Raw genomic sequence first — 17843 nt, forward strand, 5'->3', positions numbered from 1 at the left:
TATAGAAAAGTGCACAAGAGCAAATAAGTATTTCAGCTCTTGGCTTGTAGTTCTCTCAATAAAGTAGAAAGTAAAAACAAAATTTTTAGCAGCGAATGCTTTTATAGGTTTCATATGCAAATTTTCCTCTTTGGATGATCTTAGAATTAGCGGTATGCAGAATTTACTTTGTATTTTTACCTCGATTTTTGATTAACGTTTCCTACCAGTATTCCTTGGTTACTTTGCCATCTACAGCTGCTCTGCTCACCTGTTTCTCAGACCCAAGAGCAGTCCCAGTTTTATTATAATTTCCTTCTGAGCCCTCAAGCCAGGAGGAATGTGCTTCAAGTACTTAATAGATTTTCTGGGCTCTGGAATTTGAAGGAGAATTCACAGAGCAGCCCTCTTTCAAGAGGAGATACTTTTCTTCCCCATCTTTCCATGGCTCTATGTGTGTCGCTTTCCTCCTGAAAATACCAAGATCTCTACCTCCCTCCCCCGTGTGGGACCCAGTGGTTGGAACAGCCCCGCCTTTGTCTCAACAGCCAGGCCCCAAATCTGCTGATACAGCCCTGCCCACCCCCCAACTCATTGCCAAAGCTTCGGATTAAACATGGGGTTAAAAAATCCGATTTGGATTTTCTGTTTTGTTCTTTTTCTCAGTGCCCCTGACAAGTCAATCGAAGCATTGTTCTTGAAAATCTTCACTCCTTTGGTTTTCTGTGTGAGCTAGAATTAGGGCTTTTTCCTGTAAAGCTGTAAGCCAAGGAGAAACTATTTCAGCAATGTTGTCTGCAACGGATACTGTCCAGAGTGCAAAATTCTCTTGGTTTCCCACCAGTCTCCACCGACGAGTCTGCAATCTCTACACCCCCTGTGCTTGCTTCATAAACACCTGACACACTTTAAAAGCAGCCACGTTCCCGCCAGCCACACTTGCCCCAGGTCACTGCTACGTGCAAGTCAGACCCGAGATCTCTAGGTCCCCTAAAAGCCCCCGAGTGGATTGACCTGCAAAAAAATGCTGTAGGTGCGCCACACTCCTTGAATCTTTTGGACGGTGTTGCGTGTTGTGCTGACAGCTGCCCTTACTGGAGAGCCAGCTAATCAATCAGCAAATTTGAGAGGCGACATTCTGGGCTGGACGAGGTAGCATTAGAGCCCAGAGTTCCAGGAGACCCAAGGATGGCTGGGGACTGACCTAGGCTCCGAGTTAACTCTGTGGGATGAACCGGCCACTAGAGCCGTTCTTGCGCGGACCGGGTCAGGGCCCTGGGATGGGAGGAGGGCGATGCGCATCTTGTGGTCGTGCCGGGGCCTCTCCCAGGGTGCATGCGCGTTGGCGTGTGCACGCGTGTGCGTGTCCGCGTGTGTGCATTTGCGTGCGTGTGTGCATGCGTGTGTGTGCGCGCGTCTGCGCGCGTACAGGGAAGGAGGCAGGCGCACGCAGCACCCACGGGATACAGCACAGCCCTGGGGGGCCCCTCTCCATCTCCTGCTGCCGCAGACCCGCGCCGGGGCGGCCCCTCAGGAGAGCGGGCGTCCGAGCCCAGCGAGCGGGGCGCGGCGGCGGGCGCGGGGGGGGGGGCTGGGGGGCGGGAGGGAGGGAGGAGGGCGGGCGGCCGGGCGGGAGGAGGATCCGGGAAGCTCGGCAGTTATTTGACAGGAGCCAGGGAAGCCGCAGAGGCCGCGGAGGACCGCCGGGTGCCGGGAGGGCAGCTGGTTGAGTCCGGGCCGCCCGGAGCGCTGGGGAAGAGGACCCCCGAGCAGCCCCTCTGCCGGCTCCCCGGCCGCCGTGCCAGCGCGCAGAGCGCGGCCGCTGCTCCGAGCGCCGCCCTCGCCCTCCGGGGCCGAGAGCCCCGCCGGCCCCGCGCCCGGTCACCATGCTGCTCCCCCGGCTCTGCTGGCTGCCGCTGCTCGCGGGGCTGCTCCCGCAGGCGCCCGCGCAGAAGTTCTCGGCGCTCACGGTGAGTCCTGGCCCGCGGGGACCTGGCGGTGGCGCTGTGCCGCCTCCTGCCCGGGTCCGGCGGGGTTCCCGCCGTCCACTCCGGCCGAAGCGCCCAGGCACGGGGAGCAGGTGACCCTCGGGGAGGTGGCGCCTCCTTCCGCCCGCGCGGCCGAAACAGGTGGGGCCTGGGCGGCTCGGCGGCGTGCGCGCGCGGAGCTGCTTGGGTGACGGGCCGGGGATGCGATCGGGGGTCCCGTGCCGCCCCAGCCACGGGGGGTGGGCAGGGCCGCGCGCGGAAACCAGTTTTCGGGACGAGGGCGCCGCCCGGCGGATTGTCCGAGGGCTGCCCCGGCGGGGCCTCGGCGCCCACCCGGCCCGGTGTGTCCCGGGCTCGGCTCTCGGCGCGCGGCCGCGCGGACCGCGTGGCGCTTGCCTGGCGAGGGGGCCCTGCTCGTGGGCCCCGCAAGTTTCGCCTAACCCTCCCGGACACCCTCCCTACGTGAACTTGGCGGAAGCAGATGACACGACAAGTGAACATCGTCTTCCTTCCTGCTTAGAGCAGGCAGAAATTGGGGGCCCCGGGGCCCCCGCGCCGGGTGTACCGAGCGCCAGGGTCACCGCGCCGACCGCGGCGGCTTTTGCTTTGCTTTCTTAGCTGCGACTTCTCGGCGGGGCCCGGCCGCCCGGCGCGCAGTGCCAAGCGCGGAGCTCCGCACAGGGGCCGAGCCAAGCCGCCGGCCGCCGGCTGGTCCCTGGTGTCCCAGACCCCGGCTCGGGCAGACCTCGTGGGCTTGCAGTGTTTGCAAACCCGTAATTAATGCAATCTGCAGAAACGAAAACATTCCACTTAAATGTGTTTTTGAACAAGTGCTTGAGAAAACACGAAGGGAGAGAGAACACCTCTGGTGGGGAGATGCTTTTAAGTGGCCGGGGACTCTACCTGAAGGCGTTTATTGTATCGAAAATACCGACGGGTGAGATGGGCTGCAGTCGGGTTCTGCTTTTCAGCAAAGCTCAAGCAGTCCCCGAGCCTCTTTTTTATTTTTTTTTCTTCTTTCCTTTCAAGCAGTACCAGGAGGGAGTTAGTGAGTTCACGGTTCATACCTAAAATTCTTCTGGGGTCCCTGCCTTGTGTCTCACAAATGACTTGTAGATTAGAAACTGCTAACTGGAGCTTGAAGGAGGTTTTCACACGCTCAGCTTTCCCTGTAGAGCCTTTATCTCCGCAGAGGGGCGGTGGAACAAGCCTTGCTCTATGTATCCGTCTATCCATCTATACACACATAGGCGCTTAGACGCCCTCCCCCGCCATAGCGCATCCAAGGCCGCAGAGAAACAGACCAAGTCTCAAAATGAGAGCCCACGTTTCTTCCAGAGATGAAGCAGCAGGTTGTCTATGGTGGCCACAGATTTCCTGAAAGTGCCCAGAGTGCACGTACGTCATCTGGCTGCTCCCCTGAGGAAACCTCCTGGGCTGGGAAAGCAGAAGAGGGCGTTAGTTATTGGAGTAACTGAAAGCGCTACAGGTTTTCTTCTCTTTTCTCCCCTCCACTCTTCTTAGTTAAGCATTTACTTTAAGCCCCTCGTCCTTTGCCTTCCCAAGCCTGCGCAGTCTCAGGAGTTCCCGGGTGGCAGTGATGCCAGCTACGGGTGGGGGTGGGATTCTTGTGCGGAAATGGTACATATGTGGCCCCCTTTGACTGCACTTCCTGAGGAAACCTTTGCCTTAAAACTGCTTTTGCAGATAAAGCGCTGTGCTGCTTTTGCGCCCAGGAGAAAAGCTTAAAGCCACAACATATTTTGGCAAACTCCCCCCGCCCCCGCCCGCCCGGCTATCTAAGACATCAAGAAGTTTTGCTGAGGGGCCGTGAGGGAATGTCGGAGGTGCTGGATTTTCTGTGGTGCTCATCTCTTTTCAGATCGTTTCCCAGTATTTGGGGATCTCTCCTTTCCAGAGCAATGGCTTTCTCTCTGCAAGATTTACACCTGATCTTTAATAAATCAGAGAGACAGTGCCCGTCCCTGGGAGGCTGGGAGTGACCACTAGAAGTCTTCTGGGTGTGTGACCCAAGGCGAGTTACTTAGCTTTCTTAATTTTCAGTGTTCTTATCTGTAAAGTGGGGATAAAGCAATACCCTCTGTTTAGCACGTTGCCGGGATAAAAGGTAAGGCTTTTAGTATACGTACCCGGCATGTGTCTGTTCTGTAATTCACCTTATTTCTGATGGCCATGCCGTTGGTCCCGATGCCATAGTTTTCACAGGTGGCTGTGTCATTCAGGTGTGGGGACGCTGGCCTCACGGTGGTTCTGTCTGTCAGGGACGTGTGTGTAGAGCACAGGGCTTTGCTCTGGGTGAGTATGAGCTTTGCTGAGGTGGATGGTGTCGGCGTGGACGGGCAAGTGAGAAAACTCGCCTGTCTGCCCCCTTCTGTTCCACCCTTTCTTCTCACGTAGAGACAGGAAGAGGCGCTGCCTCTGGGGGTTAGAAGCCTGTTGCTGGCTTCCCTGGATGACGCCTTTGTTTTCCTCTCCCTATAGTGAAAGGTCTTAGTTTGGGGGACAGTGTTGCCAGAATGTGTCAGTGGGTTTGATCACCTCTGCTACTTGCTGCTTGAGACTAAGAGAATCTGCTTGGCTTGATAATTGTCTTTTTTTCCCACCAAAGTTATTCTTCAGAAATGGCACCTTTGTGTGTTTTCCTAGGACTTTCTGAGGGTTTGCATAATCGCCTGGTCATCCGTGAGCCCCGTGTTGTTTCCACTCAGCAGACGGTGCTGCGAAGTGTATCGACCCTCCCCGAACCTTGGTCCCCCTCTGTTTCTTCCTTCTTCTAAGGCCGGATCACGTCCATTTTTCATGAGAATGGTTGACTTTTAAAAAATTTCTGCTCATGGCTGAGACTAGGGAATAACTGCCAGTATAAGTGGTCTGGTTACACATCATTATATTCCTCAAAGATGATCGCATCATAGGGGCGGTTATACGGATTTTGACAGACAGCCAGTAAACCCGGCCCTGGGTGTTTCCTTCCGGGCTGTGAGGCACAATATGCCCCATGACCCCTTCCCCAGAGTGTTTGCGGGGGCCAACTGGATTGATTTTAGAGCTGCCTGAGGGGAACTCTGCCCACACTGAGAACGCAGAGGCCAACGGCTCCCCTTCTCATGTGGCTTCTGGCCAGCCGTGACAATGCTCCCCCGGTTCCTGTCCACTACCTGAGCTTTCTTTGCTCCCAGGGCACTTTGTGTGTGTTTTCTTGTTGATCTCCCAGCAGCCTAACCAGCAAGGCTCTGCCGTATCCATATTCCGGAGGCCCTGTTGGAGCCCCGGACACTGCCCTGATCCAGATGCTTAGAAATTCAACCCGAGGTTGTTTTTCTTCTCTAGGCAGGGCGGAGGGCTTCCCTGCACCGTTTGCTGGGTCACCTCTGAGAATGGTCCAGCTCGACCCTGCCCCTTCCCTCCCAGCCTGGCTGGCCTCCAGCACACGGTGAGGGCAAAGGACTCGGTCGGGGAGACGTGTACCGACAGAGCTGAAGTGGCTGTTTTCCACCCCTGTGTGTATTTGTTTGCTTTGAAGGAGAAGGAAGGAGTTGGGAAGGCAGGATTTGCTCACATATACATGTGACAGTGTGTTGTTATTGGCACAAGAGGGTCTAATGTTGATGCTGCTGGGATGTCGGCGTGGCCCCTCCGGCTCCAGGGCGACTGTGGACCATCCTGCTTGACGCTGTTCTCACTCCCTGCCCAGGCTCTCAGGGAATGATTATGGTTTCTTTCTTCTCCCACTGCAAATGCGCTGAGTACATTTGCTGCTCTGGGAAGGCTGCGTTTAATTCATCAGCAGAAGACGGACCACGGAGGTGGTTAAGGAAAAGGAAACTAAACATCATCAAAATTTTCCAACCTAGAAGCCCATTTACATGGCGACTACAAACCCAAACATCTGGAGGGGTAACTTAAATTCTGATTTGAAATCAAGACCATAAATAAAAGTATAAGCAACTTCAGGCTGTAACAAGATTGTGCAGTAAATGGGCATTGATCTAACCAACACAGGTCGCAATGGTTCAGAACAGAGCAGATTTCCAAGTAATTCTATATCAAAATAAGCCTTCCTGAGAGTCTAGGAATTTAGAATGAGGCTCTTATTAAGATTGGCAGTGGAACACTGGCGTAGAGGGCAAGGGTAACGTTTCATATTTTTGAACTAAAAGGTACACTATTCCACACAGACAAGTCATAGACTCAGAGTGATGCACTTCCGGGTAGATTTTGCAATTGGAGAAGAAAAATTAAGAAATAATTTTCTGAGTTCATTTATAGGAAACTAGAACTGTCACCTCTGTGTTCCCCCAGTTGATGGTGTTGGTCATGGCACAAGATCGCCCTATTAATATCTGTACATCTCTAGAGCTTAAATAACACTTAATATATTGAATATTTAACTGAAGCCCCAGAGAGGAAAGGTTTCAGAAAATGAAATCTTAGTTTCATATATGGGCTAAGAAGAAATTATTCTAAAAGGGATAATCATAGGCATTCTTATGTGGTTTTGTAGTCCCAGGATGAAAATCAAAGCGCAAAGATTTGTAATAAGGCACAAATGAATAGAACCCAGTAAAATGGTAACTGACATTTATATTGTCATGATTGAAAAACAAGAAATTATAACTGGAAACTTGTACTAGCCGTGTCCAGGTTTAATCAGAATTTTCAACATGGAGGCCCTCTCAGAATGTCTAGTAACACTCCAATTATATTTAGGTTTTTATTACGTATGGCATAATGTGGGATACTAACCAAGTAAACTGGCAGTTAAGGGACGGTGCAATGTCAGTACAGTAAGTGACCCTTTTCTTCCTTCAACACATATCTTCCCTCTTTTTACTTTCTTCTTTTCCCTGGTCATCTTTTTTCTTTATCTTTTAGGCCTCTGCCCAAATTACAGTGAACTCCCTTCGCTTCTCCTATGACCGTTAATGTTACTGTTTCTATTTTAGCGCTAGCTGAGATCCGTAAGAGGTTTTCTAGTTTCTTCCTCTCATACTCTTTCCCCTAAAAGCATCTGTAGGCCCCCTCTACCGCGCTCTGTCCTGGTGGCTGTGGGTAGGCCACTGCAGTCCCTTTATCCCCAGCATCACGTTACCGGCCCTGTCCATCAGCAAGCCCTCGCCGATGGCAGATTTTTAAACTGTTTTTGTCCAGGGGCGGGTAAAGCCAGCTCTTAGCATTTGAGGTTTGCTGGTAAAGAGTCTTCCAATAATAATGAAAGTCCCAGAAAGCATGGCGAGTTTAGATGCACACGGCCGTCTGCGGTGTGTTTGGTCCCAGGAAGCATGGCGAGTTTAGATGCACACAGCCGTCTGCGGTGTGTTTGGTCCCAGGAAGCATGGCGAGTTTAGATGCACACAGTCGTCTGTGGTGTGTTTGGTCCCTGGTCCAGAACACTTTAGGATGCACGGCAGAATCTATTAGGCCCATTTCATTTGGGATGTTCTCACATCTGTTGGTTTCTGTCACTGCTGAAAGAGCAAGTTCATCACTTTGTTAGCCCCCAAATGCTCTAGTCTGTAGGTGGATCTTGCCCAAGGTGGGTTGTTTTGTGTATTTATCTTTGACTCTGTTCCGTATAATCAAGGCTCCAGGAGCAAATGGGTCCAGCCTACCTATGAGATGACAGCATGGCAGACACGAGATTTCCTTCCTGGGATTAAGCAAATCTGTCTCATTTCCCGTGGCTTTGCCTGCCCTGCTCAGGTCTATCCCATACCAGCCCCCAGCGGACTGAAAAAGACAGACCCTTCCCTAGCCCAGGCCACAGTGGCTCGTGAGGTGGGGCCTCGGGGCCTCGGGGCCTCGGGGCCTCGGAGGAAGGTGGCACTGGCTCTTGTCTGATCCAGACGTGAGTGCTGACTGCTGGGCAGTGGACCCCTTACTCCTGCCAGGGAGCCACATTTCTCTGTTTCAATGAAAAGTGCATAAGAAATGTTTTTTTATTACTCTGAGGAATGATGAAAAGTACATTGCCCAGTGGGAAGACTGTTGATTTTAATTTCTTAGGGCACCTTTTCCATTGAGGATGGTGAGATTTGTGGTTGCCATGGTTACCTCTGGCGTGGCTGACCAGTCTCACGACAACTCTGAGCGTGTTAGGTGTTGTCGCTCTGACGCGTAACTCACGACTGAACCCTAGTGTTGAGGTTTTGACGTGTAATTGCTCTTTTCTCCCTTTCTTTGCTCATATCTAACCGCTTTTGGGGCCCAACTCCATCTTCAGAAGAACCCAGCGTAGACCTGCCTTTTCCTCCTTGTACCTGGTTAACTGTTTCCGGTTACTCACATAACTAACTCAGGCACAGGTTCATCTCTCTTCACATGAACTCCATCCACATGATTGCACTTCCCTTGCGCTACGATAATTTTTCTTATAACGTTGAGAAAAAGAGACAAATGCAAAGACACGTCACAGAGCCGCTCTGGGTCACTTCCTCAGTTTCGGACGTCACTGTGGGGTCGTTCCCTACATTACACATCAGATTCACATAAATAAGATAAGATTCACATTGATAAGAAACACTCTTAAGTATGGAGCAGAGAGTACAAAGTAAAAATAAAATAATTCCGTTTATGCTTATCATTTTAAAAAACAATTCAAGAGATCTGAACGAAGGTATCTAGCAGAATTTAGCGCATTGTCTGTTTTCAGTTGTCTATCAATTCATTCCGCAGAGGACTTGGGTCTGTGTCATCAAGACTTAAAAAAAAAAAAGTACATTTAAAATTAATTTAAAAACTTGACCTTCGAAAGACAGAAATGACTGTCATGCGGTTTTGTGGCGGCTGCAGGCTTAAGACGGCCGACTGAGTGGCATTTGGGCATTTCATGGCCAGTTTTGGGGTCAGGGTTCTGGGCAGCACGGCGCCCAGTGCCCTCCCTGTGACGTGACACCAGCTTTATACAGCAGGAGATACACGTGAAGCCTTCCCTCACTCCTTCTCAGAGATCAGCCACTTAAGTGTTTGCTGCCCCTGTCATGTCCACCGCTGGTCAGGGCTCTGCTCTCAGGGCCAGGCCCGTCTGTGCCAGAGCGGCAGGAGCTGTCGGCCAGGCCACTGTGGCTGTTGCGTTGCACGTGCTTGTGTCACGGGAGCAGGAGAGGAAGGTCCCTTTCTCCCATGGCACCAACTGACCGTGACATCAGGGCCCTCGCCAAGGACAGTCTAGGCCGGGAAGACCTTTGTCTTTGGTAAACAGATACGTGGAAAGTTTTAAACGTTAAAAAGAGAGATAATGAGAAATTCTGGTGCCCTGCACTAATGCCGTTGACTATGGAATAAAATCTGTCATCAGGAGGGTTCTCCTTGGACCTGGGAACGCTGGAGGACCTTGCTTTTAATGCAGGCTGAGAATCACATAATCTTTAAAATTGTCATCTACTGATGAACCAACAGTTCACATCATCTGCTTTCCTTGGGCCGCGTATTTAGGTATTTAAGGAAGATCACTATAGGTCTTTGAAGCCCAGATGCCCTCCGTGACTCTTCTGTATCTTCCTGTCCCGACCCTTTCCTCCCAGGCCCGGTTCTGTCTTCCCGTGTTGGAGGGACTCGGAAAGTGAGGTGCGTTACAGACATCCGTGCCCTCCTGCTCCCACTTCCCACCCTCCCTTCTAAGGCATCCCCGCAGGTTCCCCCTCTGCTTTCTGAACCAAGCTCTGCTCTGAGCTCTGGTTGGTCCACACCCTTTGACGAGCCCTCAGGACCAGACACAAGATCTCAACAGGGGAGCATAAACTTGCTTGATGACACTGGGGTGTGGTTGGCCCACTTGCCCAAGTCACTTTCTGAATCTGAGGTTCCGTTAAGCCAGTTTCCACCGCCCCCCGCCCCAGCACTGTTTCTCTGAATGCTTTGAACCCGTAAGTGGTGTATACGGTATTCCTGTTAAAACTAGATTTGCGTCCTGACCCCGTTACCAGGTTGGAACTAGCCCCTCAGGCTCTCGTAAATCTGCTAAGCACTCCTCCACCTTCCTGTAAATGGGTTGGCCTGGGGACATTGAGGGATGGGCTGGGACTCACTCCCAGGAGATGAGACCCAGGGCCTTTTCTCTCTGCTGCAACAATTCCCTGCACCAGGAAATATCCCCAGGGGATTTGGGTACGTGCCCCCGCCCCCGGAAAGAATCGGTGACTTAAAAATCATCAAACACTAACTTGGACTCCCCAGTATGCGTCCTGTGACTCTTACTCTGGCCCGGTATGGACACTTTGTGAAGGAAGGTGTTGGACCCGTGGCAGTGCTGGTCTCCACCCGTGCAGCACCGCGCAGGGCTGCCATCTCCTGGGCACACCGACTTGCTCTCCCAGCACCGGCGTGAGAACATCCCGCACGCGGACCGAAACTTCAGCGTAACGCAGTAAACGGACTTTACAGCCTGCACTTTTCTCTCGTAAAGTAGAGAGAGCCGGTTTCCGGTGCTGGTGACCGCCCTGCCAAGCCGCCCTGTTCCTTTCGTGGGTGCGTGTGTTTTAAATTTTTGCAAACACCTCAGGGTAAGGAAAGTGAGTAACAGCTCTGACCTGAACGTACACGTCGGCTAAGCTGTAGCTTTGCAGGATCCCCACATGATGGGCTCGTGCTCATCAGGTCTTCATTCTTCAGAGGTTTATCTTTTGGAGGGAGTTGCCAAAGCGAGATCTTTCTTTTCACTCGGAGATATAATCCAGGTGGAGTCACGAATCCCTTTCTCTGCGCCCGTGGCATCTCTCCGCCATTTACACCCGGCTTGAGACGCAGGTGCGGCTCCAGGGGAAGCGCCTCTTCGTACTGTTCCGTCGCCGGCCACACGGGGGCGCCCGAGAGCAGCCTGCTCCGCCGGGGCGGGCGGGCAGGGGTCCGCGGGTGGGCTCGGGCTCCACCCCCCGCAAAGCTTCTGCCACTTGACGACTTGGGTCGCCACCTAGCCTGGGTTCAGGCGCCACGTTCAACTTTCCAGTTTTAGAGGTCTGACTCATGATGCAGGGACACTGAATTAGGGAATTAACAACTGAGGGACGTTTTTATTTGAGGTTTCCAGCAACTTTCTTTGGAAGTCTGGGATTTGCAGGTTAAATTCAGGGCGATTACTCAAATACCAGGTAAGAGTGCTGTGTACCCGAGGCAGGATTTTGGCTTTAATAAATGAAGCCAGGAGAGATGCCCCAGTGGGCTGTCTGCTGGGCCCGGCTGCCAGCAGATGCAGTTCCCTTTCTGCTGCAAGATCTGGTCACTTAGTGAATGGATTTTATTTAAAGCAGTGGCTTCCCTTACTTGCAGGCTAAATTAATATTGTATTTCAGCGTTCTTCGGGGGTGGATGTTCTCAGACATGTCCATTTTATGATGGATTTTAACCCGAAAGAACATTAACTGCAGAAAATCAACAGTCTGCGCTCAGGCTTTCAAAGCCTCCCTTCCAGCCGAGCCTTTTCCCAATAAAATCTGCAAACTCGCTTTGTTGGGGGAAGGCTCTGGGGAGGTGCGCCCCGGCCCCGCTTCCCTTAGACACCTTCTTACCGACCTCTGGCCAGAAACCATTTACATTTCTTTGCATCCAAAGATCTGAAGGCGGTTTAAAAAGTCCTAATTGGCCCCATTCAAATTCTCACCAACGTTCCCTCCCCTTGCCTCCTTTCGGCCGGCCGTTTTCTTCCCTTGTTCTTTTTTTTACATGACAGAGGAAGGCCAGCCTCACTGCCTGCAGCCGTGGCTGCAGGTCGAACCGCAGACGTTGGGCGGAGGGGCCATGCCCATGTTCTGAGGTCCCTTGGCCGCTGTGACCTCTTCAGAACCTGGCGCTTATTTCCAGGCTCAGCCCGGCCTCGCCGTGGTCCCCGTGTCTCTGAGGGGGACTCGGGGAGCCGGCAGGTGATGCTGGGTCCCAGAGGCTTCCTGAGACTCCGGGGTGCCTGAACGCCCGGCACCGCCCCTCTGCCCCCAGATGGCAGCACAGTGGCGTGGACACACCCCGGACGCTCTGTCCTGTCCCTGAGTGTAGAATCCTCGGTGTGGGCACACGTGCAGTGTCCCCCGAGTGCTGAGGTCAGGAAGTGGGCTGTGGGCTTAGGCCTGGGGAGGGGCCCCTTCAGGCCTTTCGTCCTGGGGGCTGTTGCCACGTCGTGGGCCCTGGTGCTCTTCTTATCCAACCCCCTAATTTAACAAAAAAGGGTACAAGAATTTCATTGGCCAAGACATGGTAGAGAGTTAGTTAGCCTCTGTGTCCCTCCTTCTCTGTGTGTCTCTGTCTCTCTCTGTCTCTCTCCAGCCCTCAGGCTTTCTTCAGTCTTGCCCTGTGTGCACGTGGTCACTCCCAGCCGGCCTCGCCCTTCGTCTTCGCTGTGACCCTGCCAGCCCGCCTCCTGCCCACACCAGGGAGCTCGGGTCTCTGGTCAGGGCAGGGAGGACAGACAGGCCCGAGGACTGGGGCTCAGTGAAGTGGAGGGTCTGAGAAAATATGTAAATTAACCCAGAACTTGACTCAAAACCAAATTCTAACTTTTTTTTTTTAAATTACAAATGGTGTTTTTTTTCACTTTTTCTCCTTTAATACTACTTTCTGGGTTTTCCAGTTTCACTGAGCGCTCAAAACAGCCCTCTGCACCTTTGCAGCGTGAGATCCAAGCTCTTAGGACTCAGCATCCCTAGCTGTCTCGGAATTCCCAAGGTAGAGCAGGGGACGGGGGGTTGGAGGTCTGCCAGTGGGGCACCCAGCTGTGCCTGAGGATGGGTGCAGGTAACTGACTTATCCTTCAGCCCAGCGCTCCATCAGTTTGCTTTTGGGATTCCCTTAATGCACATCCTGGGGAATGGAGGGGCTTTGTTGGAGAAAAGGTAAACAAGAGCACCGTGAAATGTGTAAGTAAAATCATCGAACGGCACTCGGGCTGTGTCGGGACGTGCTCGGAGGAATGATGGACCTGACCTCTCAGCTGGGTGCCCGTCGCTGGCAAACAGGTCACTGTCCAGCGTCATGCGGCCTTTTGTCCAGCAGACACAGCAATGGACAAGGGTTGGGGCCAGTGTCCAGATGTCACTGTCAGAAATGTGGCCCAGAAGGTGGCTCTCAGCTGAGCCCTGAGGGTCTGGGAGGCAGCCAGGGGGGTGGGAGGGGGCTGGGAGCATCCTGTGCAGAGGACCACCCACCAGACAGGCGGGGGCCTCATTCGGGACCCCGGAAGGATGCAGCGGGTGAGCGGAGCATGAAGGGCCCTGAGGAGGGCTGGGCAGCCAAGAGGAGCCTTCCCGGGTGTCAGAGCAGAGGTGCAGGCAGGCTCCTGGAGCAGCCCTGATGCTGGGCGGGGGGGCAGGCTGGTGGTGCAGGTGTGATGCTGGGTGAGGAGGCCCTCGGCCTTTCCAGCTGTTCCGCTGACTCGTCTTCACTGCAAGGCCATGTTCTCTCTTCCACCCACACCCTGGATGGGAACGGGGCAGCTGGCTTGGGGCTGGAATATGAGTTTTCCTTAAAATGTGAAAGTAGTATACGGTGAACTCTGTGACAGGCGGCAGGTCCCCCCTGAGAAGGAGTGGCAGTGCCGGGAACCTGTCGGCCCTGGAAGGTCCGACGGGCGTCCCACCCTGTGGAGGGACCGAGGGCAGTGGCCGTGCTTCCTCCCAGTGACGTCCTCCCTTGTGCTGACCTCCGTCGGGTTGGCCTCGTTTGAACTGGCAGCAAAGCCGTGCAGCCTGGTGCCAGATCTAGGTGAGATGGGAGAGAGATAAGCCCCATCACCTTTTCAGGACAGTGCCTTGGAGTCTCGGGCGACAGGTGCAGTTGATCGGGGGAAGGGTGAGGCTTCCTAGAAGAGCAGAGGTCAGGTCCCCTGAGAGCGCTGGGAACGGCTGGGCCCTGGGGAGGAGCTGGCGAGAAGCAGAGGCGGCTTTAACAGCCCACGTGGGGACCAGGCAGGGAGGTCACCACGAAGTCAGGTTAACGAGCGTTGTCTTCACAGTTGTGCCTGCGCGAGGTGTGCGCTCAGGGAAATAAAAGTGAAACTAAGGCAACAGGACTTGTAGGAAGACCCGACCAGGGGCACGATTACACACGTGAACGTAACGTGGCTATTTTTCCACGTCATGCTGGAAGTTTTTCATCTGGGCAAACGGTATGAAATTCAGAAGAGTGGTGCCCCTCCTGGACGGCCTCAGTCTCCTGAGATTGCCCCGTCACTCAGCCCCACTTGCGAGCTGTGGTAACCTGGGCTCTCCTGTGGGGTCTCGAGTGGGGTAGATGCTTAAACACTTTGAACCAAAGCATGCGAGGCTTCGGGTTAACTGCATCCCAGGAACCAAAACCTCAGAGCAAACGCAGCCACCGCGTGGCTGCCGCCTCCACGGCCTGTCTTTCAGGGAAGCCGCGTCCTGGGTGAGCCTGGAGGCCTGGGGTCTGTGACAGGTAGTGACAGTGGCCCTCCTGTGGGGCTCGCTAAATGACAGTGATTCATTCCCTGTGTTTGCCTCTGAATTATAAAGTGACCCGGAGACACTGTTTGTAGAGACGCAGGATGCTGGATTCCAGTCTCACGTATGCGGTTGAAACCATCCTCTCACAGCACTGCGGTGGCCGAGGACACGTCTCCCAGCTGCCCCAGAGAGCCCTGCGGGACGGGGGTGGGATGGCAGTCTGGCCTCTGCTCCCGGAGCCCGAATCCCCTCACGGTCTTGCTGGGACTCCGTCTGGACAGTAGGCCGGGCGGAGGGAAGGCGTTGGCTTTTCCAGAAGCTTCGGTTTTCCAGAAGCTCTCTCCTTCTCTTCCCTTTAGTCTAAGAGGAGCATCCCTGATCTGTTTTGTCTCTCATTGTAGCTGTTCCTGGCTCCCTTGCTTCCGGTTTGCTGTCCTTCTCTGATAGACACTGTAGGTCCTGTCATGAGACACACATGAGATGTGGGATTTAGGACAACTCGGGCCTCTAGGACTTGTTTGGAAAAGACTGGAGGGACCTTGTGATGAAGAAATCCTGTAGGTGTGTCCCAAAGACAAGGACGTCGCGGCTCTGGTGCAGGAGGATGCCTCGCTGCGGCCCCGTCTCTGGTCCTCAGAGGTGACTAGTGGTCACGGCAGGAGGACTTAGCCGGCCTCCCCAGGGGGCAGGGGTCTCACGGTGCCCACCCATCCTGGGGGTCTGGGGCTCTGGGGCCACCGCTCTGGTTGTGATTCCTGGATTTGCGGATCCTGGAGGGTTGGGTGAGCCACGGGCTCAGCCTCCTGTGCTGCAGGAGGCGGACTGTCCTTTTCTGTCACCACATGGGTGACGCAGGCTGCCCTGGTCACCTTGTGCCCCCTGGGGCTCTGGCAGAGAGTCTGGCTCCCGGGAAGGAAGCAAGGCCCCGGGCTGGGCCAGCGCCCCCAGAAGCCCTCCCCCCGCCTGGCTCTTCTCGGCGTGGAGGTGCCACGTGCCGTCCCTTCTGCTGCAGCCTTACCCGACGCCTACAGCGAGCCTGTGTTTTGCGGGCCTTTGCTCTCTTCTGCCCTTCGCTCTCCACAAACACCAGCTCTTTCCCCAGGAGGCCTTCCTGACCCTGTGGTCGGTCGGGCCAACTCCACCTGCAGGAGCAGAAAGCTAGGGGTCTTCAGTTGTATATTGTGTATACAATGTTGTATATTGTATGCATTCCCCATACACAATATACAACTGTGTATACAATGTTGTATATTGTATGCATTCCCCAATACACAATATACAACTGTGTATACAATGGTGCATATTGTATGCATTCCCCAATACACAATATACAACTGTGTATACAATAGTTGCATATTGTATGCATTCCCCATACACAATATACAACTGTGTATACAATGGTGCATATTGTATGCATTCCCCAATATACAATATACAACTGTGTATACAATGGTGCATATTGTATGCATTCCCCAATATACAATATACAACTGTGTATACGATGGGGCATATTGTATGCATTCCCCAATATACAATATACAACTGTGTATACGATAGGTGCATATTGTATGCTTTCCCCAATACAGAATATACAACGGTGTATACAATGGTGCATATTGTATGCATTCCCCATACACAATATACAACTGTGTATACAATGGTGCATATTGTATGCATTCCCCAATACACAATATACAACTGTTGTGTAGTTGTGTATTATTATTACCCTTCTCCTCTTATAACTAAGAGCTCAGTTGTTGGGTGCAGCTTGGGGATCAACACGATACAGCAGTTTAACTTAGGGAGCTTGTGAAGGGCTCCCGCTGCTGTGGTTGGTAGCGTGGAGGTCGGGGTGGAGGTGACGTTTCCTGTGTCCAGGGCCTCGTTTGCAGTGACACCCCCCCGCCCTGTGCTGACTCCCGCCCCTCCGCTCCCCATGCAGTGGGCGCTCAGTTCTTCCCATTTTGCAGATGAGGAACTTGGGACACGGGTGATTAAGCTAACCTGCTGGGCCGGGTTAGCTCCTGGCACGAGGGCTCATGTCAGAAGGTGCTCTCAGCTCAGGTTCTGTTGAGTGAGGCACTCAGGCCAGAGGCTTGAGCCTAGCCGGCCACGGCCAGAGTGTCTGTGGCTGATTGCACTGGGTCCTTGGACGAGGACTCTGGGTCATGGGTGGGAAGCTTGCTGCGGCGTCTGCAGGGAACATTCCCCAAAGGGATCCTTGGAAGGTGAGTTCTTGGAATTAGTCACATGTCGAACGACCCCCGGGAGGGCCGTGGGCACCATGGACCTGTGGCTGGGGCCTGGGTCGGTGTGTTTGCTGCCTGGGTGTTTGCCTAGGGGGTGTCCTGGCGGGAGCAGCCCCGAGTCTCCCGGGATGTCCCTCCCTGTCCTTTCGTTTCCTGGTGTCTGAGTCACACGTAGCTTTCAAATAGCAGGTGTTTGGCTTTTATTGTCCTGATTAATCCATGTTTCTCTCACTGAGATTTTAAACTCTTTAGAGACCCTTTGAAGATACCTTTTAATTAATTGCAAATAAGATAAAATTCACTCTGATTTACTGATAGCAGAGAAGATTTTCTCAGGTGCACTTATCTTGCCTCAAACTTACAAGGCTACACCCATGTGATGCGTGCTTGAGACGCATACAGTGAAAAACCCTAGGACTCCTCAAATGGAATAACCCCTAAACTCCAGTCCCCCAAGCAGTATCTTAGGAAGAAATGACGGGATCGCCTTCTCAGGAGACTGGGGAATTAGAGGGAGCTTTTGGGGATCTGTTCATCAGCCCCTTCATTTTATAAGGCTGAGGCCCCTGGTGGCTGGGGGCAGCCAGGTGTGCAGCCCAGGTGTCTGGACTCCGCTTCACCCGATTTCTGACACCTGCCTCTGCTGGCTGCATGTTTAAAGTGAAATTTAATGCCAGATTTTAACAAAAATGATTTCAGCATCTAAATCTTCCTCGTGTCTTACATTCATTATTATAAAGAACTGATTTTGGTGGAAACGTGGTAATAGACAACAACACTACTGTTTAAAATTAAAAGATGCAAAATATTGTGAATGCCATTGTGGCTTTTCTTTGGTTGAAACGTTGGTTACGTGACAAAGTAGTGACCTGTGCCCTGGTGGACGTGAGGAGGGGCTGGAGAAGCCCCTCGGACCTTGGTTCCGACTCTACGAGCCCTGCACGTGTCCCCAAGATGCCCTACGCGGTGTGTGGTTGAAAGGATAAGGAAAACCTAATTGCATCCCCGATGGTGTTGAGCCCACTGTGAATTTCAGAGAATTTCTTGTAAGATCTTAGGCGCTTTTTAGAGAAGACCTAAGAACGAGGTATGCAGGATAACTTTCAGGTGTGTCTCCCCTTCACTGGAAGCAAAGTAAGGGTTAATCTGGTGGCTTTTCATCTGGCTGTTGTGCTCCATGTCTAATGCTTCCTTTCGATATTTAGTAAGAGCCTGATGTT

At 53.1% G+C, this 17843-nt stretch overlaps 1 protein-coding gene across 2 annotated transcripts in view; it reads left to right on the forward strand.

Annotated features, from left to right (window-relative positions):
- The first annotated feature begins 1865 nt into the window (after positions 1-1865).
- SMOC2 (SPARC related modular calcium binding 2) overlaps positions 1866-17843 on the forward strand; it is a 155702-nt gene continuing 139724 nt past the window's right edge. For both annotated transcript variants that reach the window (XM_007445919.1, XM_007445920.1), the window contains exon 1: positions 1866-1949. In XM_007445919.1, coding sequence (XP_007445981.1) covers positions 1866-1949 — 84 coding nt within the window. The remainder of the gene's footprint in view (positions 1950-17843) is intronic.

The sequence above is a fragment of the Lipotes vexillifer genome, unplaced genomic scaffold (genome assembly GCF_000442215.2).
Source record: "Lipotes vexillifer unplaced genomic scaffold, Lipotes_vexillifer_v1.1 scaffold459, whole genome shotgun sequence".
In the NCBI taxonomy this organism is placed as follows: domain Eukaryota; kingdom Metazoa; phylum Chordata; class Mammalia; order Artiodactyla; family Lipotidae; genus Lipotes; species Lipotes vexillifer.